This window comes from Humulus lupulus, chromosome 7 (assembly GCF_963169125.1).
Source record: "Humulus lupulus chromosome 7, drHumLupu1.1, whole genome shotgun sequence".
Classification (NCBI taxonomy): domain Eukaryota; kingdom Viridiplantae; phylum Streptophyta; class Magnoliopsida; order Rosales; family Cannabaceae; genus Humulus; species Humulus lupulus.
In genome coordinates this window covers 84,760,454-84,782,929 of record NC_084799.1, presented here as the reverse complement: position 1 = coordinate 84,782,929, position 22,476 = coordinate 84,760,454, and the positions used below count along the sequence as shown (strand labels likewise).

Sequence of the window (22,476 nt, the reverse complement as noted above, 5' to 3'; positions counted from 1 at the left end):
CATATTTTAACCGACTAGTCGAAAGTGCGGGTTAATAGCGATACCTTGAAAGAATAAGATTTTTAGCGGATTGTGGGAAATACAATTGTGATACCCGAGCCTAGGTATCGAGACCTTAGGATAGGTCTCCCCGAGACTTAGGGTTTAGTCTCGAATATTTTGTATAACTTTCCTTAATAGGTTTAAAACCAAATAAGGATTATATATCCTTACAAATGACTTTTATTAAAATGACCAAACTGCCCAAAATAATAATAATAATGAATTATGAGTGCCATAATTAATCCGAGTGTACTGTATGGATAACTACAGTATTGGCTAAGCGTAACTAGACTGAACGTTGGAGGGTGAAAACTTGCTGAGCGCTAAGGACTCCAAGTAAGTCAACTTATATTGTATGGCTGCAACATGAAATGATTATTGTCTTGTATGTTAGTATAGGGATACATGCATATATATAGGCTGTCATAGAAAGTTGCTTAGAGACGTTAGTCTAGTGAGTGCTGATTTAGAAAATATGAACGGTAGAAGTCCGTCATATCCTAGACGGTTGATCCCCGTCACACTGCTTGATTTTATTTATGTCCGGTTCATTACCGCGATGAGTGGCCATGAGATGAGGATAAGCTGGTTAAACCTAGGGGTGCCAAGATAAATGGGACCTAGGGGCCCTCATGCTTACTTAATCATTGGACGGTTAGAATCCGAGCAAGTGCTCTGATAAGTTATTCCCGGATAGCAGCCGTGAATATTGGCCATTCCGTGAGAGTGCCTAGAGATACTAGGGGTTGCCAAGATTGAGTGAGGTTGAACACCCTAGGGGCAGCTGCTCACCAGCACCACTGATTAACATAGAAGTCTCTGTAAAATCGTGTAAATTGGATTACACTCTTGAATAAGTAGCGATGCCCTAGGTAACACGATAGTTACCCTTGATGAGAATATTTATTGGCTAGATCTTAGTGTGGGGACTCGGTTCTCTTTTACAGATTAGCAATTATGTTGGAGGGCGCGTTACGCATGAATTGTTGGAAATTGTCGAGCGTTGGTCTCGAATTATGTTGTGATATAATATATCTGCTTGCTCTGGGATTTTCTGAGTGCAGGGATATAATTGTTGATAAGAATTAGCTGTGATATGATATATCTGCTTGTTCTGGGATTTTTCTGAGTGCAGGATTTTTATCTAGTTACGAATTAATTTATCATTGGTTATCAGGCATGACCATAAGTTTGCCAGGACGCTTTAGCGTTCTTGAAATTGATTGTGTAGGGTCCGGATGGGTCCGGAACCCTAATTCTCTACATGCTTTGTTTGAAAGTTGATCTTACTAAGCGTTTTCGCTTACCTAGTTGTTTCATGTTGTAGGTAAGAACAAGGGCAAGGCAGAGCAGTGAGCGCTGGAGTCTTCCTTGCAAATGTACATGTGGACTGGCCTTTTGGGAAGCCTTTTTATTTTTGGAAATGTTGTGTAATTTTCCTAAACTAGGCTCACTCTAATCTTTATAAAACATGTTTGTAACTAAATGTTAAGTATGGCCATACGACTTTTTAAAAAGTTTTTTTTTCTATGGTTTTTGAGACATTTTGTTAAATGAAAACATTTATATTTCCGCATTATCGAGTCTTGAAAATCCGGGTCGTTACACGCCTTGCCTCTCTCCAACGTTACCGTTGGTTGTGAGAGGGGGTAGTCGACTTAGAATATCCTGGATTTGCTGACCAGCTGCTGCTAGCTGGCTCCTCAGCTGAGCATTCTCCATCTCCATCGCAGTGTAATAACATGGATTCGGATTAGGCGGCCGGGGTGCCGAACTACCAGTGTCGTCTTGGCCGGCCGGCTGCTTTCCTGGCCTCTGCTAGACTTCAGGAACTTGCTCATCAGGGAGGGCAACATGGCGGGCCTCCTGCCCATCATGTTGTTCTGTCTCGTTGCCATGTTTGGATCGAGTGGTCACCATAGTTGTATGTTTGTGGTAGTACTAATCGGACTTGCTCTCAATGAAAGCACCAAACTGTTGACGCGGTTCTTCGGCAACAGATAATTAAGAGAAGAAGAGAAAGAGATTAGTACTTAAAGGTAGAACCGTCACAGATATGAAATCTTTGTGGAAAGAACTAGGTGACTCCAGACACGTTTTTAAGTGGTTCGAAGGTTAAAATCCTTCTACTCCACTAGTCAATATTATTGATATTCTCTGGGTAATTGGTTTACAAAATATATAGTTCTTAAAAGACTATTTTTCCAACCCCTATCAACTCCCAGGGTCTCCATATTTATAGGAGAAGGCACCTGGAAGTTGGTAGGGAGGCCATCTCGTGACCTTACCATTTGTCATATCAAGTCTGTGATATTCATGATTAATTCCTAAACCTGACACACAAGTGTGGTCTAATCAGTATGGAAGGAGATAATGGGCCGCACGGCCCAACTCATCCGTGGGTGTCTGAATACGCACGTTCCTGCTGCGTGTCCGAGAAGTCAGGGGGATATCGGACACGTGATGGCAGGATTATGCACGTTTATCTTGCGTGTTGACTTCCCATAGGGTCAGAGCTTCCTGAGAAGCTCGTTACTGGAGCAATTCATAACCCGAGCTCATCCGTCCGTGGTCGCCGGATGTCATTCCCAGCTCCTGGTGCAACAAGTGCGAGCTGGAAACAGGACCCCCTCGAGCTAGAAAGGGCCCGTCCTGGAAATAGGGCCTCTGGCCTGTGGGAACCTCGGACTAAATCATGTTTAGTTCGAGGCTCGTCCTGCTAAACAGCCCGTGGGAAAACCAGGGCGTACAGCACCTATTTCGTTAATCATAATTAACACCCTCCAATTCCCACTATTCTCAATATTCTCAAGTACCAATAAATCATATCCCATTACCATTTAACTCCCAGTACTGTTCTAATCATTAAAATTACCCCGAGATTCACCCCGAGCCCCGAACTTAAACCCGTTATGATCAGACCGAACACTTGCATTTCACGATCGTCTCATGCCGAAAAGCTCAAAAAAATTCACATATAATGTGGTACCACTCATAACTCACCCACATGCACGAAAATACACAATCACGCCCTCAACGGGCCAAATTACCAAAATGCCCTTATAATTAAAAATACACCCATATGCATGCATTTATCATCATATTATAATATAATTCACATAAACATGCATATAACCATTTAATAACATAATAAATCAATTATGACCCTCTCGGCCTCCTAATCAAGGTCCTCAACCTTATTAGGAAATTTGGGGAATTACAATAGGAATGTACGAGGGAGCGATTAAACCATCTGTTATAGCATCACAAACAAAGTGACAATCGACTTCAATGTGTTTCGTTCTTTCATGATAAACGGGATTCTGAGCAATATGTATAGCCGATTAACTATCACATAAAAGGGGAATAGCTTTAGGGTGATGAATCCCTAAGCTCAATAACAAACCCTTTAACCATTTCAACTCACAAGTAATAGTTGCCATAGAATGATATTCAGCCTCTGTAGATGATCGTGAAACAGTATATCGTTTCTTTGTCTTCCACGAAATGGGGGAATTACCCAGAAACACAAGCCAACCAGTAAGAGAGCAACATGTTACCCGGACATGCAGCACAATCTAAATCACACCTGCCTTGAAGGGTTAAATCATTGTCTGCTCGGAGAAGAATTCCTTGGCCCGAAGGCCCCTTTAAATAGCGAACTACTCGTAATGCAGCCTCCCAGTGCTCCACTCTAGGATCATGCATGAACTGGGATAGAAAATGAACAAAGTACGCTAAATCTGGTCGCGTAACTACTAAGTATATAAGATGACCCACTAGCCTCCTATATGGTTCTGAGTCCTCCAACAACTCTCCAGTAGCTAGGCCGAGTTTATGATTTTTCTCAATGGGGAAATCGACTGGCTTTGGACCCAACAAAGCGGCCTCAGATATTATATCCAAAGTGTATTTTCGCTGACACAAGAATAAACCCAAAGTACTACGAGATACCTCAATGCCAAGAAAATACTTTAAGGCATCGAGATCCTTCATGTGAAAACAATCACTAAGACAGGCCTTGAAAGCCCATAATGCAGCAGAATTATTACCAGATATTATCAAGTCATCAACATAGACAAGCACATTCATCTGACTTTCTCCTTTAGTGAAAATGAACAAAGAATAATCTGAGTAAGATTGTAAGAAACCATACTCCTTCAAAGTCATAACTAGCTAAGCAAACCAACAACGAGGTGCCTGCTTCAATCCATAAAGAGATTTCCGAATACGGCATACCATATTTGGATGAAAGGACTCACAGCCGGGAGGAAGTTTCATGTAAACTTCCTCATCAAGATCCCCATGTAAGAAGGCATTGTGAACATCCATTTGATGAAGTTTCCAATTCTTTGATGTCGCAATAGCAAGAAAGGCTCGAACTGTAACCATTTTAGCGACCGGAGCTAACGTCTCGTTGTAATCTATCCAGGCAACTTGATGATTACCAAATACCACAAGTCTAGCTCTCAATATCTCAACACTTCCATGTTGATTGTATTTAATCTTGTATACGCATTGACTTCCTATAGCCTGTTTTCCTGGTGGAAGAAATTCCATCGTCCAGGTACCATTATCCTTTAGTGCTCATATTTCCTTTTGCATAGCATCCTTCCACCCGACGTCTTTCACGACCTTTTTAAAAGACCGCGGCTCCTTACCTAATGTTATAGCTGCAAGAAAATTTTGGTATTTGACAAAAAAATTGTTAAAATTTATATAGTGTGCTATAGGATAGGGAGTACTTGAGGAACACTGTGGAGAGGATGCAGCGGGGGATGGACTCTTAATAGCAACGGTGTGAGTAACATCATCTTGTAGTTTTATAGATGAAACTTTATCTCTCATTCCACGCCCCATCTCGACAGCAGACTCAGACGCAATGATGGGCTGATTAGATGGTGCCCTTTCTGATGTATCGGTCAACTAGGACGCAAATGAGACTAAATCACCATTAAGCTCAGTGGGCTGATCTGTCTATGCACCCATGTCAAGTGTGGGCCTAGTTTCTATGTGAGTCAGGTCAGCTTCAGTTTCCTTCAATTCTTCACCCGAAAAATCAGCAAAATCCAAATCTACTTCCCCATTTAAATCCAAAATATTTTCAAGTACAATATTTTTCGTTTTTGGGCCAATAAACAGAAATATATCCTCAAAGAATTTTACATCACGGGAAACAAAAATTTATTTAGTATCAAGATCAAAAAGTTTCCATCCCTTTTTGCCGAAAGGATACCCCACAAAAATACATTTCCGACTTCAACTTTCAAATTTATCACCCTTTGCCCTTTTATTGTGAGAAAAACACAATGAACCAAATACACGAATTGCATTATAGGAAGGTGAATTGCCAAATAAGATTTCATAGTGTTAATGTTAATTTTTAGTTCTTGCTGTTTGTTGTCAAAAATTATGCATCTTGTCTTGTCTAGGTTTCGATCTGTCTTATCTCAATATTATAAAGGGTTAACATTATTTTGACAGGTTAGTTGTTAGTTAAAATAATAATGATCTTTTCCAGCTAGCAGTCCACACGTGACAAGCTGTTGTCACTTGATTCTGTCCTTTCTATATATAGATCATTGTGCTAAACAGAGGAACTAACTCTTTGAGAAAAAAACCCTAGATATTGTAGATCTTGTTTCTTGGACTTTTCTTTGTGGTGCAGAGATAAGTGGGGAGAAGAAGCTGGTGATCTACTTGGGATTTTGAAGAGGAGCAGCTAAAGCTTGGTTCAGACATTCACTGAAGGGAGTTCAGTCGATTCTTTGAAGGGAGTTCAAAGAAAGTTCTCTGTCAAGTTTTTGCTGTAGATCTTGATTGGTTACTAATTGGTGTACATAGATTGATTGGAGTGTGCATTCAATCTATATTCTGTATTTCTGTTTGTAAGTTGTTTTTGTAAACTTTGTTTGAAAGATTTCAGATCTATAATAAATCTTCTTGAAATATTTCATTGAGTTCATTGAGTATAAGGTTCTTTAATTACTGCAAGTAATTTGAAATAATCATTAGAGTAGCAAACCCACTTTCAAATTGGTATCAGAGCATGGTTACTAAAGATCGATCTCTATCTGTTTGATATTTTTTTCTTTGGGTTTATTTGCTTTAGTGATTTTTCTGTGAATCTGTTTTCTGGGAAATTCTTGTTCCGTCTGTTCTTTTTCGTGTTGTATCTGCTTATCTTGTGTGCAGGTGAAAATGGATATGTTTAGAGAAGGGGGATCTACTTCTAGACCTCCAATGTTAGAAGGGTCAAATTATCCCTATTGGAAAACCAAGATGAGGGCTTTTCTGAGAGCTGTGGACGAAAGAGTCTGGATGGCAGTGGTGGATGGATGGAAAGCTCTGAGTATTACTGAAAATCGGGTAGAAATTGTTAAACCAATGAGTGAATGGTCTGAAACTGAGATTGAGAAGGCAAATTTCAACTCCAAAGCTCTTCATGCCATCTTCAATGCAGTCTCTACAAATCAGATGAAAGTCATAGCCAACTGTGAAATTGCTAAAGAGGCTTGGGAAAAGCTGAAGACAAAGAATGAAGGGACTCAAGCTGTCAAGAAAGCAAGATTAAGGGCTCTAGCTACTCAGTTTGAAAACTTGAATATGGAGGAGGGAGAAACTGTTGCAGAGTTTCATGCCAAATTATGTGACATTTCGAATGAGTCGTATGCCCTTGGAAAGACTTACTCAAACACGAAACTTGTCAGAAAGGTTCTAGCTGTCTTGCCAAGAGCTTTTAAAGCAAAAGTTACATCTATTGAAGAGGTACATGATGTTGAAGAACTGGATCTTGATGAGCTGATAAGTTCTCTACAAAACTATGAGATGACTTTAAAACAATGGGGCAAAGAGAAACATGAAAAAGAGAAGGATAAGGGCAGCAATAGTCTTGCTTTCGTACACAAAGAGGAGGTAGAGAAAGGTGATATGCTAGACGGCTTGACTGAAGATAAAGTGGCATTTCTTACGAAAAACTACGCCAAGTTCTTGAAAAGAAATATCAGGAGAGGAAATCTTGGTGGGAAAGAAAATGGTCCCAAAAAGATTATGCCCTTTAATCAAAGATCTGTGACTTCACAGGAAAGGAAAAATAGAGAAATTCGGTGTCGTGAATGTGATGGTTTTGGTCACATTCAAGCTGAATGTGCCAATGCTCTAAAGAAGAAAAAGGCTATGGCAGTAACGTGGAGTGACAGTGATGAAGAGAAAGAAGAATCTTGCAGTGAACAGTCAGATCAAGATAAATGCATGGTTGCTTTTATGGCCTCATCAACTCGTAAGGATGAAAGTGAGAATGATGAGTCTGGAGAATCTGATGTGGAAAGTCTGGATCAACAATATGCGTATGAACAAATGTATGATCAATGGGTGACTATGATCAAGAAGGTAAAGCAGGTTGAAGGAAGAAATCAAGAACTAATTTTGAGTAATAAAAATCTTGAGGGAAAAGTCTAAAGATTGCTAAGGGAGATTGACGATAAGAATGTGCAGTTGCAGGCCTTACGTTTTGAAGCTTTGAAAATTAAAAAACCTCGTGATGAATCAGGAGCAGAGGGGTTTCGAACCAAGGTAAGGCTTCTAAACAAATGTGGAAAGGAGATTCTGATTGATGATCCCTCTTCTTCCAAAAGTCATCAGTCAAATGCATTTTTATCTACAAATTTTCAGACTCAAGAAGATGAATCCTGGAGCAGGCCAAGTTTGCAAAAAAAATTCACTAGTGGAAGATTTGTTCCAGTCTGTCACTTCTGCAACAAACGTGGTCATATACGCCCAAAGTGCTTCAAGCTACAGAACTATCTCCAAAAGTTAGTTGAGAGAAAGGAGGGATTGAAGTCTTCAAAGAAGATTGTTCATGTTCCTTTTGACATTTGTCCTAACACAAGTTCTGAGGATACAAAAGTTTGTGTGGCTTATATATCTCTATCTGCATCTAAGGATGACCAGTGGTATTTTGATAGCGGTTGTTCACGACACATGACTGGAAACCGGCACCTATTGATCAACTACCAAGATAAGATAGAAGGAGCTGTTACGTTTGGTGATGGGAACAAGGGTGCTATCAAAGGAAAAGGGGAACTTCTTCTGAAGAATCTTCCATCTTTGAAGGATGTTCTGTACATTGAGGGGTTGAAAGCAAACTTGATCAGTATAAGTCAGCTGTGTGATTCGGGTTATTTGGTGAATTTTTTTAACAGTTGTTGTTCTGTTGTTTCGTCGGATGGAAGTACAGTCGTAATAGGCAAAAGATCAATTGGCAATTGCTATAAGCTAGACAGTGAAGTTCTGTGTAATAGAACTGTTCTGGAAAAATCAGATTTGTGGCATCATAGAATGGGTCATCTAAACTACAGAGATCTTCAGAAACTGATCAAGCTCAAGGCACCCAGAGCTTGGTATGACAGGTTAACCTCTTTTCTTCTCAGCAATGGTTTTGTCAGGGGAAATGCAGATCAAACTCTGTTTATCAGACATTTGCATCCAGGTATATTCGTAGCTCAAATTTATGTAGATGATATCATTTTCAGATCTACTTGCCCTGGTGCTATAAATCATTTTGTTGAGTTAATGCAGTCCGAATTTGAGATGAGCATGATAGGTGATCTTTCATTTGTCCTAGGATTACAGATCAAACAGTTATCCACTAGAATCTTTATTTCCCAGTCGAAATATACTCTTAACATGTTAAAAAAATTTGGTCTAGATCATTCTAAGCATGCTAGAACTCCTATAGGCCCAACCTCTAAGCTTACTAAAGACATGTCAGGCAAACCTGTAGATCCAACACTTTTTCGTAGTATGATAGGGAGTCTTCTTTATTTGACCGCTAGTAGACCTGACATTTGTTTTAGTGTTGGTTTGTGTGCTAGATATCAGTCCACTCCCACTGAGTCTCATCTTACAGCTGTTAAGAGAATAGTGAAATATATGGCTGGTACAGTTGAATTTGGTCTGTGGTACACAAATGATTCCAATATGTCATTAGTAGGATATAGTGTCTCAGATTGGGCTGGAAATTTAGATGATCGAAAGAGTACATCTGGAGGGTGTTTTTATCTGGGAAACAACCTTGTATCTTGGCACAACAAGAAACACAACTCTATTTCTCTTTCCACTACTGAAGTCGAATATATTGCAGCAGGCAGCTATTGCACTCAATTACTCTGGATGAATAAGATGCTTGCTGATTATGGTTACCCTCAAAACTCTTTACTCATGTATTGTGATAATACTAGTGCCATTAATATTTCAAAAAATCTTGTGCAGCATTCTAGGACTAAACATATTGACATTCAGTATCATTTTATTCGAGAATTGGTAGAATCAAAATCAGTTGTGATATCTCATGTGTCTTCTGAAGCAAAATATGCTGATTTGTTCACCAAAGCTTTAAACTCTCAGACCTTTGTTCATTTACGTAAATGCATTGGAGTTTGCTCTATTTGAGTTTCTTTATCTAGAACACTCTTATTTCATTTTTGTTTCCAGGATTGGTTGTTCATCTGAACCAATTTTTTTTTCTCAGCTAAAAAGGCTACCTTGTCAGGTGCAATGGGAAGAGCTTTCTCTTAAGATTTACTCTTGAGTAGTTTGCTCCTTCTTCTTGAGTATTTTCTGCCTTAGAGAAGACGGCTACATCCCTGGTCAAGAGTGAAAGCCATGGCTGGTTGTTGTTTTTTATAAAAAAAAAAATCAAAATAAAAAAAAAAAGGAAATTCTTTTGAGAGTTTTTTGAGAGAGTGAGTCGTTTGACTCACATGAGGACACTTTTTCACACACTCATGAAAAATTCTGGTTCAGCATCCTGTTGAAATTTTTATGTTATGAGTGTTGTTTTGTTCTAGTCATTTGGTTAAAGAGCTCTCTGTTGCTTATTTTTTTTCTCTCATCTGGTCTGATTATTTTTTTTGGTCTGTCTGTCATATCTCATAATCATCTTGATATATCACAATTGGTTTGGGTCTACTCATCTTCTCTTTCTTGTTTTTGGGCTGAGCCTTTTATTAGTTTGTTGCTCAGTGACTTTTTGGTTTATTTTTTTTATATTGATTTAGGGTTTTGTGGCTCTATAAATACATAATATTCTTCCAGGCATCTTATTCATCTTTGTTTTTGAGTTTCATCTTTTGTTGTTGCCTATTCAATGGCTTCTAACATTGTGGGCTCTCCTAGAAAGGTTCTTGCTGTTCCCGTTGGGTCCCCGTTGGCTTCTTCGCCTGCCTCTCAGTCTCCTCCTTCTGTGATCGTCCCTGATGACGGTTCAAATGTGGCTGTTGCGGTTGGTCCCTCTTCAGGTAAATCATCCGACTCTGTTCTCCCTAGTATTCCTCTAGTTTCATCTGAGGTTGTGTCTGTTAAATCTGTTGTTGAGTCCATGATTTCTAGGGGTTGGATTAATTCAGTCTCTAATCTACTCATGCCATCTCATAATCTTGTTCGGGAAATTTATTCTAATATTGACAAACATATTTTGGAATCTTCTAATCCCAATCAGTTTAAAGTGTTTTGTCGGGGCAAGTGGTTTCGTTTTTCTCCATCTACTATTGCTAAAGTTCTGAATTTGCCTGTGGTTAAATCTCCTGTTTTTTGCTCTGATTTGTCCCCTGACTTAAACTTGGTTGCTGCTGAGTTAACTGGTATTCCTGATTTTAAATGGCATGATAGTAAGGGTGCCATTCCTGCTTCTGCACTTACATCATTTTATAGACTTCTTTTTCGGGTTTCTCTCACAAATTGGTTGCCTAATACTCACAAGTCTACTGTTGGTACTTCACTGGCTCGATTTATGTTTGATGTTGACCATGTGCTGCCTAGTTTTCCAACCTCTGGCTGGCAGTTTATGCTGTTTGACTATATGCATCAGTTTCGTGCAAGTTTCAATGATTTTGTGACTACTTACAAAAAGGATAGACAGCGCTCATTGCAATTTGAGAGGAGGGTTTTGGCTCAGTTGGCTCAAATTCGTGCTTCATCTCAGGGGGAGTTCATTGTTCCAGGCGCATCTATGCAGGGGGAGTCTCCAGATAGACCTTCGTCTCAGTAAAATGGGCTGCAATTATGATCACTGAGGGGGAGATGTTTTAATATTTTCAGTTGTTGTTTAGTTTTTCTGTGCAGACTTTTGGATACTGTTGGGTATATGTCTTTGAAGGGTATGGCTGTGTTTGAAAAGTTGGTGGTGTAATCTTTGTTTTGTTTTTTTTGTTTTGTGTTTTGTGTTTTGTAGCTGTTTTACTGACTCTATTTCTGCACTGATCATAATTTTTGTCAAAGGAGGAGATTGTTAATGTTAATTTTTAGTTCTTGCTGTTTGTTGTCAAAAATTATGTATCTTGTCTTGTCTAGGTTTCGATCTGTCTTATCTCAATATTATAAAGGGTTAACATTATTTTGACAGGTTAGTTGTTAGTTAAAATAATAATGATCTTTTCCAGCTGACAGTCCACACATGACAAGCTGTTGCCACTTGATTCTGTCCTTTCTATATATAGATCATTGTGCTAAACAGAGGAACTAACTCTTTGAGAAAAAAACCCTAGATATTGTAGATCTTGTTTCTTGGACTTTTCTTTGTGGTGCATAGATAAGTGGGGAGAAGAAGCTGGTGATCTACTTGGGCTTTTGAAGAGGAGCAGCTAAAGCTTGGTACAGACATTCACTGAAGGGAGTTCAGTCGATTCCTTGAAGGGAGTTCAAAGAAAGTTCTCTGTCAAGTTTTTGTTGTAGATCTTGATTGGTTACTAATTGGTGTACATAGATTGATTGGAGTGTGCATTCAATCTATATTATGTATTTCTGTTTGTAAGTTGTTTTTGTAAACTTTGTTTGAAAGATTTCAGATCTATAATAAATCTTCTTGAAATATTTCATTGAGTTCATTGAGTATAAGGTTCTTTAATTACTGTGAGTAATTTGAAATAATCATTAGAGTAGCAAACCCACTTTCACATAGGGTGTTTTATTATTGAGCATAGGGGGAGGAGTTCTATTGATCAAGTGGGTCGCAGCTAGAATTCCCTCTCCCAAAATTTTTTTGGTAAATTAGCTTGAAATCTTGAAGCCCTTCCCACATTTAAAATATGTTTGTGTTTTCGCTCTACTCTCCCATTTTGTTGAGGAGTTCCCACACAGGAGGTTTGAAATAAAATACCGGTTGCAGAGAAATAATCACGCAAATAGTTAAATTCTATTTCATTGTCACTTCGAACTATTTTAATATTTTGAGAAAATTGACGATCAACCATTGAAATAAATGACATAAACCTTTGAACACACTTCTGTTTTATCAACCAATAAATAAACCCACACTGCACGGGAAAAATCATCCACCAAAGTCAAAAAATAATGAGCACCACAAGATGAGGGATGCTTGTAGGAGCCCCACAAATCACAATGTATCATTTCAAATATTCTAGTGGATTTATTCTCACTTAATGGAAACCTATCTCTAGGATGCTTAGCACGAAAACACACTTCACATGCTTTATTCAAACTACCCTTAGAGTTACTAATAGGAGGAAGTAACTTTACTATTTTCTCAGAAAGATGTCCCATTCTTTTGCGCCAAAGTTCCATTGAAGATGCTGCCCCATTTATTGAACATGTTGCACTGTATCCATCTCTTCGAAGTAGTAGAGTCCATCCCGCCTAGCACCCGTTCCAATTAGCTCCCTCGTTTGGTCCTGTATAGCACACATATAAGAGTTAAATTGGACATTACATTTCATATCATCATTCAACTGTGAAACCAAAATTAAATTCCAAGCTAATTTAGGTACATAAAGAACATTTTTAAGAGTAATTTTTTTTACAAACAAAATGCACCATCTTTTGTTGCATTAACTGTCTCTCCATTAGGAAGACCAACAGGACAAACAGAAATTTCCTTTATATCAAACAAAGAAGCAATATTTTGGGTAACATGACGAGATGCTCCTGTGTCTATAATCCACAATTTTGTTTATCAAACTTACTGTTCAAGCGTTCATCAGGAATTTTAGCATTGCCAAAAAGACCCGTAAGAGCCTTCCATTGATCTGTAGAAAATATTTGAGGTGAGCTTGAACTTGCACCGCTGGAGCCTCCTGCCCCAATGGTGTGATCTGTAACAGTCTCATGTGCCCAGACACCGCTACCTCTACCACAACCAGCGAGTTGTCCCACCTTTCCGCGACCTCCCACCAGTCCGGGTAGCCGTGTAACTCAAAACAACTATTTGCCTCATGTCCATTCTTTTTGTAGTGAGAACAAAGTAAATTATACTTCTCAGCCTTGTCAACTCTTCCTCGCCCATTTCCTCCTATGCAAACCAAAACACTGACTACCTCTAGCTTTTCATCTTTCACGCCAGAAGCAAGCCGAACCGTCTCATCTTGTATCACCAATTGGTATGCACGGCTAAGAGAAGGCAGAGGATCTTGAGAAAGAATAGTAGACCTCAACTGTCCATAATATTCAACGTACAATCCCATCAAAAATTCATGCAACATATCATGTGCTCTCATTTCTTCATGTTTTTTACCCGCGGTACATGAAGTACACGAACAACAGGTATTAAGGGGTTCATGATTATGAAGCTCCTCCCACAAAGCAGTCGATTTTCCAAAGTATGAGGCAACGCTCATTGATTTAGTTTGTTCACATTTAAGAATAGATGTTTTAATTTGTAGAATTCTAGGACCATTAACTAAGGCAAAATGTTCTTTTAAAGTATCCCACAAACGTTTTGCATCCTTATACTTTGAAAGAGTACACTTTACCTCATGATCAATGGTGTTCATGATCCAAGAAACTATCATCGCATGAAGTGTTGTCCAATCTGCTTGTGTGCATGGAGGAGCAGGTTTCGTAATCATTCCATCCAAGAAGCTGAATTTACGTCGAGCTTGAAGGGCGGCTTCAATCTCTTCGACCCAATCATCGTAATTCACCGTGTAATCGAGCTGGTGTTATGAAGTCTCCTGGTTGGTCTTGAGGACTGAGAAAAAATGGTGAAGTGATGTCGATCTTGGTAGACGATGATGGTGGCGTTTCATCATTGCCACCAGCCATTATTAAAGTTCTTAGGCCTTTAACGCTGTGGCTCTGGTACCATGTGAAGAATGAGCATGTCTTGCCCAATTCTCATTGATAGTATACTATATATAATACATCATTCTTTAGGAAACCATTGACTAAGCATGATATACGGGTAAACAAATGCAAACCATTGACTAAGCATGATATACGACTAAACAAATGGAAGTAATCCTCAACAATATCAATCAGCATAATATACTTCCTAAATAACAGCCCACAATATCGTAACAATACCTTATGTAGATTCAAACTCTGTGAACCTTAGGAGCTTATATACATGATCTCATTTGCTTCCATCTCAGTCACTGCAAAGAGCATTACACAAAAGAACATATATTAGATTAGTCTCAGTTGAAGAGGGGAAGAAAAAGAAAAGTGAAAGATCTAAAAAATGCCCACAACTAGCCACCAAATTAAACCAAAAGATTTTGGTTTTTTTAAAATAAATTTTAAAAATCATACCTAGAAGAACACGACTAGACTTGAGATACCATATGTGATACCCACTGCAAACCACCTCCATAGGCCACCTACCGACTGCAAACCACCTTAACTCAGGCCACGACAGGGCTATGAACGGAACAGGGGAAAAGGGTGGGGCTGCGAACGGACCAACGAACCCAGATCTGACACCTCCCTTCGTCCTCATTCGGGGTTCGACGTGATGGAGGGGATTTGGACAGGGTTGAGAGAGAGAAAGAGTTTGATACAAGGGATTTTGAGTGTGGATTGATGAGGAAGATGAAGAGAAGAAGATAAACATTAATTTGATTTTAGTTTTGTTTGTTTAAAATTGAATTTAGGTTTTAGTTCAGTTTTTTTTTTTTTCTTAAGGGATTTTATTTTTTTTAAGACAAATTTGGTCATGATTTTTTTATTTAAAAATTAATTATACTTTTAGGTTTTGTTTTTAATTTGTTTTTTATTATTTAATTTTTAATGAATCAAATTTATTTATAAAATATTTTTTTTAAGTAAATAATCAAGTATTTAACACGTGTCCTAATAGATTATGGACATGTGTGTCCTTGCTGGCAGATAAGGGCATGTAATTGAAGCCATTGGGAATTTGCTAAGAGAACACTAGTTTGGGAGGTTTATCCACCAAAAATAAAAATTGGGGGTTTAAGTGTCTCAAAATGTAAAGATTAGAGAGTTTTGTTGCCAATTACTCTAAACAAGTCTCACCTCCAACAAAACCTACGATTCGAGAACCTTTGTTGTGAATTTTTTTTTAGGAAACTACTTTCCGAGCGATACTAAATCTACTAATTCAGCAAAACAAAAATATTAAAGAAACAGAATAAAAAATCAAAAAATGATATCGAAATTGAGTTATCATATAGAGCATCAACCCAACATGCAACCACTACTTGAAAAAATAAAAAATAAAAACCCTAAAAATAATATAAAAAATCAAACAGTATTGGACAAAAATTACCCACAAATTGAAAATCCAAAAATAAAATAAAGCATGCAATTAATTACCGAGCCAAAAAAATATTACCTAATATAAAACCTTGATCAATATCAACTCATCAGTCAAACAAAACATCGGCAAAAACAACTTGAAAGTTACTCCCATCATTTCAGCCATATAGAAACAATGATGTAGGCATAAGGTACCGAAGAAAGTTACCTTCATTGATGAAATGGACATAGCAACATTGGACTCTATCACCTCGGACTTTGACAGCGGTCTAGGTTCTCTTTTAGTACATTGAAGAATGAACAATTTTTTCTCTTATTAATGGTGGTGTACAAAAACAAGGATTTGAAAATCAAACAAAGATAAACAAAAGAAAACTTAGATCAACTACTAATGGGATGTAATCCCATAATATAGGGGAGGATAGTTTATTAAAGGCAACTGCTTATAATTAAAAATAGGGAAATTCACAAAAATACATAAAATTTAAAAAAAAATACTAAAAATATGGAATATGGAAAAAATTACGAAAAATACATAGTGGCATAATCATAAATACGGAGTTTTTTTTGTAAATAAAGTTAATAAATTTGTAATAATACAGTTTTTTTGTAACCAAAATTTATAAGTTTGTAACTATATGTTACGATTTTGTAAACAACATTTACAGACTAAATAGAAAATTGTAATATGTGATTACCAAACTATTACAAACTATTATATGTATTTTTGTAATTTTTGTAAAATTCCGTATTTTAAAAAAAAAAATTAAATTTATAGTGCTATGTGTAATTTCAAATACCACTATAAATTTTAAAAAAAATTAATTCAATTTTCTAAAACTTAGTTTAAATAAAATTAAATAATTTTTTCATGTTAGAAATTTTAAGTTATTTTTTATTTTTAAAACAGATTTCAAATATTTTTCAAAATTAAAAATGTATTTTTTAGATTTTTATTGATTAATTAAAATTAAGGCAAAATTAGTATAAAATATGACTTTTGCAATAAAAAAATTACTTAGTGACTTAAGTGTAACATTTCAGACTACTTAGTTACTTTTTCTACAAAAAAAATTACTTAATGACTTAAGTACAACCTTTTACACTACTTACTGATTTTTGTCGCCAAAAAAACTACTTAATGATTTAAGTGCTTTTAAAAATACTTACTAATTTTTCCGAAAAATTTCCCTTAAAAATATATAATAATATGTTACTTGATATTAAAAATGATTTATTATTTAAAAAAATGTGTTATATATGTAAAATAAATTGATGATGTTATTTGTGTAATTAATTTGTAATTATCGTTCCCAAAATCTATAACTCCTTTTTGTTACATATCATATTTTGACAATGTTTCTTTGTATTCCATTTTTGCAAACACAAGTTTTGTTTTTAAAAGGGTTTATATTTTTTTGGATCATATGTTTTGTCTAATTATCTGTTTTGATCATATGTTTTGACAAATTACTTTTTGGACACCATTTTTTGTAAAATAGTTCAAATAAACTTATAAACTCAATTTTGATAAAGAAAAAAAATTGAATATGACAATACAGTAATTATGCAGAATGATTGTGTTTTTGTTCTAAATTGTTAGTTTGGTGAATTATTTGTGATTTTCGTTCAATTTTTTTTACTAAAATCGAGTTTATGGGTCTATTTGAATAATTTTACAAATTACAATATCTAAAAAGTAATTTATCAAAACACATGATTCAAATAGATAAAACGCAGATTCCAAAAATATATAAACATTTTTAAATAGGACTTGTTTAAAAACAATACTTTGAAGAAAAAAAAATCACAAATAAATATTAATTTATTTGTTATTTAATATTTGTTAAATTAATAAAATTTTCTTAGTCCCGACATTAAATTAATATTGGCGAAATCTCTAATCTTTATATTTCAAAATCGGTATATTATGGGAACAACAAAATCTTTTTTTAATGTTTATATTTCTATACGGAGTAAGATAAATTGATTTTTATATACCACTAAAAAAAAGTCCTATTAATTAAAAATGTTGATTATAAAAAAACAACAAAAACATTCACAATGTATTCATTCATAGGCTTAGCGTGAAGGTACTACATCTCTCTTCACAAAGAGGAGATCTCAAATTTGAATCCCCTCCCCAATATCTAAAAGGTAAAAAAAAACATATTACAGCTAGAGTCAAGGGTGTTAATATTACATGGGTGTAAATCTAAATGGATCAAAAAGTGAATATTTCAAGCCATCTCTTGTAGTGAAATTCTTCTCATAATTTTCTTGTCCATAGTTGTGATTGTTCATAAGACTAATGGCTGCAACATTAATCCTGGCCTCCTCCATACTTGTCAAAGAGCCAAATGGATGATTGATACTTATCCCCATGAATTGTTGTTGTGTAATAATATTAGAATTGGCAACCTGGTCAAACTCTGAGAAGCTCAATAACTGTTGTTCTTCACAACTTTGGAATTGAGAGAAAGAGTCATCATAGACTCCTGCTGCTCCATTGTGATTTTGTGGTGGTGTTACTGTCACAATGGTAGAATATAAGCCTTGCCTCTCATCTCTATGATCATTGGTCATTTGTTGAGCCCAACAAGCCTCGTCATCATCATGCTCATTGCCTAGAAGCTCATCTAAAGCTTGAGAAAGATCCATAACTTCTACATAATTTGGAACAAGAAATTTAGTATGTGTGCAAGCATGGTGAATGATCAGTCTAACATTTAAAACAAACAGATTTAAATACCTGGTGAAGTAAAATGGCTGAGAAAATTGGAAGGTTCATGGTAAGCTTGATGATGTTGTTCTGGAAAATAAGACATGTTTGTTGAGATAGTTGAGCTAGGGTGTTGTTGTTGTTTGGTGCCATTATCGTATGTAAAAGAAATATTATGAGTGGTAGGTGTGTTGGGGAAATTTGAATAGAAGAAAGAAGATTGGTTTTTATAAGAAGGGAAAGGGCTTCGACACATATGGAGGAATCGAGGTTCACAAAGTAGGAGCTTCTCATAGTGTCTGTCAAAAGCACCCGGTGCAAATTGGATATGATGAATTCTGAACACAATAATCGAACATTATTATTAATTATTATATAAATTATATATGTACTGTATTCATGATCAGGCATAAAAAGCATAGTAAGCATGTATTTATGTATATGTCACAATCCTTGTAAAGTGATGACACTTATTTGTTTGTCTTTATCTCGTACTATCCAATCAAGTTTTGATATATTTATTAAAATATTTAACATGGTGTATGCCAAAAACTTATTGGATAGACACATATGTAAATCAGACAGATATAATATATTTCGTACTGACTAGTAGTTAATGGTACCAATTATGGCACAACTTTGGGGAAATTTTTAAAAATGAAGTTGATGATGACGATGTATATAGAAATTTTAATCTACGTATATCTTAACAAGTATTTCTACATATATATGTATCTGTATGTATTCACGAAACCATAAGCGCATATGTCACAATCGTCGTAAAGCCACTTTTATTAGAGCCTGGTTATCCTCGATCTAAGTTGTTTGTTCTTATTCTCTGTCCGTGTAATAAAAAATATTTAACAAACTTTTAAAATAGACATATAATACATAGTATATAGATACATATTATAAAATGAAATGAAATATTAATTAAATAATACTAATTAATGGCAAGGAGTGAAGCATATAAATATATATAAACCTGCATATTGTAGCTTGACCATCAGTGAAGTCAGAAGCTGAAGACCAAAGAGTATGCCTCCTTGGCTGCGGATCTGTCTCTTTGAAGAACGTAGGTGGCTCACTTAACTGCAAATCACATTTCACAAACACGGATTTTATGACTACACAAATAAAACATTTCTAAGTGTCTAAATCAAAATAAAACAAGACACCAATATTTTATCATTATAAATATATATATATATACCTCAACTTCAAGAATCCCAGGCTGGTTTTCTTCAAGGGAGACTCTCATTCCCATAATATACTCCCACTGGATTTCAATCTTGCTTTTCAAGCCCCTCTCTAGAATTTCCCACACCAGTTTTTTCTTAGCAAAGTAACATTTGGTGACCACGTCCTCCTCATGTAGAGCCACTCTCTGTATAATATATAAACACTATGCTGTGTTAACACTAGAAAGTAGACTTTATAAGGTGTTGGATAAACAAAAAAGAGTAACACATGGTATGTTATGTATGACCTGCCATGAGCCGATTTTGATGACCGAAGCATTGAGTTTTGAAGCCTTTTTGACTATGGGCTCGACCTGGTTATTATGATTAGTAGTAGCAGTAGTCTCAGTTGGGAAGTTGGACCTAAGTTCTTGAGGGTTTAGCCTCGTTTCAATCAAGTCTAAGAATGATGATTCTTTTCGAAGATGCAAACCAAGAGGAGGTAGGCTCAGAAGAAGTTCAGTCATTTCATTCTAAGAAAAAATAAAAAAGATAAGAGTTAAGGAAACAATAAGAGATATATAACATGTGAATCTTCAAACAATGTTGCATGAATAATACACATTGAAGAAAGTAAAGACCAAACTTAAAGGCATACGTACATGGTTCTTGGTCTCTGTAGCTAATTGGGTTTGATAAAGTCTGTGAGTAGCAAGTTCTGAGACAAAACCAGAGTTTGCTTCTTCTGAAACAGACGAAACACCACCATAGTAGTTGTTGTTGCTCGTCACCAAAGCCATCTTTCTTCTTCTTTTCTCTCTGTACAAGATTCTTATAGATGACTATATATTACTTTCAGAAAAGTTTGCTATGTATATATATGCAATACTTGATATGTGTAGCCGTGTAGGCTACGTGTTCATATTTTATAGAGAGAAAAATACAGAGCATATCAGAATGGGGAGTAGGGAGCAATATATATCATTATAATATCATGGCCATTTGATGAATATATGGCTCCACCTACAACTACAAATATATATAGATAAAATAAGCAAAATAAGGCATGTGATTTAGTGAAAAATATCAAGTAATATATTAATGATATTATTAGTATTGGTAAAGCTATATCGCAATGCCCATAATAAACTATGCTAACCATAAAAATGTTAAAAAAAGGATGATTTCATATATTTTTTTAGTGGCATGTGATGTATGCAGATGTGCTTGAAAAGAGAAATAGGGTGTGCTATAAAAAGTTCCCATTTATTGGCAGTTCATGGGAGTTTCAAGATTGTAATCATTAACATTGTACTAATCAACAAACCTCTTTCTTCATTTCTTTATTTCACTTATTAGAATTTGATGTAAAATCAATTACGAATAAGAAGTCGTAAGGAAATTCCTCACTTTAATCTATTTATGACGTGCCTCTATGGACATGGTAACCTGGCAAATCAAACCTGCAAAACTATATAGGTAAAGATCTTTTCAACACTTCAGTTTCAGTGATCACAATACTGACAATCTTGATCTAATCATTTCTATAAATTTGAAGAAAGTAAAAAAAAAAAAAAGTAGAAACTATACTGTATAGGAATCTATGTCATGCCTCAGGCTCAGCTGCTAAATTTGATGAGACAGATGGCACTTTCCGAGTAAGTTAATTCATAAAGATGGGGTATTTAAGTGGTGTTGTTGACATGATTGAAAGCAAAGGACCAAAGAGTTGACTTTGCTTTGGTGGCTGAGAGAGATGACTAGTGCACAGATAGAGATGCATAAATGTAAATATTTATACAAAAAAAATAAATAAAAGAGAGAGAGAGAGACTAAATTGTAAAAAACATATGCCCGCCACTGTGTACAAGACGACGACTTTTAGTAGTCGCTACAACTATATATATTTATTTAGATGATAGGCATGTTTTAATAACTTTGTACATCTAAATTGTTTGAAATTAATCAGAGTCGTGGCTTTGAGAGAAGTTTTTTCAACTGCAGTGAAAATGATAAGTGGTATTCAATCACTATTCTAGTAAAGAAATTGTACTAACAACTAGTACTATAGAAAACAACCATGTTTGTCCAGAAGTGTTTGGCAAAATGACTAACATAAAATTAATTTAAAAAAGATGTAGAAGTGGACAACGACTAAACGAGTAGCACTTGATTTTGTGGAGCTATATTTATGTTTAGTTGCCACCAGCTGATCAGAATGGCACCGTCCAAGCAAATAGGCTCTACTCTGTATTGCTACAACAAATGTCGAGGATGTAGATTCTGTCCATGAAGACTCGCCTCGCCTCGCCACACAAAAATGAGGTCGCCAAGAGTACCTGGATGTTGTTTCAATTTCATAACAAATCCTATGTTGATGTTTTAAAAAACACCAAAAGAATAATTGGCTTATTCTTGCATTCTCTGTCTTCTTTTAGCAACAAAAAAAAAATGTAATCACATGGTTGTTTTAAGAAAACATATTGTTATCTTTAAAATTCTCTGTTTTTTTTGGATTCTTAATGGCCTCCCTCACACGGTTAAAACACAGTTAACCATCTCGAATAAATCCATATCATCCATATGAAAAACGTGTCTCAACTACAGCACATGACATGGCTTGGTTAAATAGAACAGAGTTGCGTTGTGATGTGATAATTGAAAACAAATCAGTGGGGCCATTTAACTTTGATTTTAAAATTATTTTATGAATATAATCACAAGCACCCTTATTTATTTTTTAAAAATATTTTTTTTATTTTTAGAAATAAAAAACAATTTAGTTTTGGGACATTTACAAACATATTTAAAAAAAGAGTAATGATATGTGCACTCAAAATATGTAGCTAAATATTATACAGTGACGTGTCTGCTTTTTAAAACAGTAGATCTCAATCTTAATAAATATGATTGACTAGGCTAAACTGCCACATCACTGTATGGAATGTTTGTGTGTATATTTTGGGTGCACATATCATTACTCTTAAAAAAATACTAAAAATACGAATTCTAAAAAAA

General features: G+C 35.7%; 1 protein-coding gene across 2 annotated transcripts; it reads right to left on the bottom strand.

Moving 5' to 3' along the window:
• Positions 1 to 17,591: 17,591 nt before the first annotated feature.
• LOC133788398 (uncharacterized) lies at positions 17,592 to 21,932 on the bottom strand. Of its 2 annotated transcripts, none has more exons than XM_062225867.1 (6): positions 20,121 to 21,932; positions 19,767 to 19,991; positions 19,491 to 19,664; positions 19,263 to 19,369; positions 18,308 to 18,615; positions 17,592 to 18,221 (listed from the first exon to the last, which is right to left on the bottom strand). In XM_062225867.1, exons 1-6 carry the CDS (start codon positions 20,256 to 20,258, stop codon positions 17,755 to 17,757), a joined length of 1,419 nt encoding a protein of 472 aa, XP_062081851.1. In that variant the 5' UTR covers positions 20,259 to 21,932; the 3' UTR covers positions 17,592 to 17,754. The 2 variants fall into 2 exon arrangements, with proteins under 2 accessions (XP_062081851.1, XP_062081853.1); XM_062225869.1 differs by having other exon boundaries at positions 17,592 to 18,218.
• Positions 21,933 to 22,476: the final 544 nt, after the last annotated feature.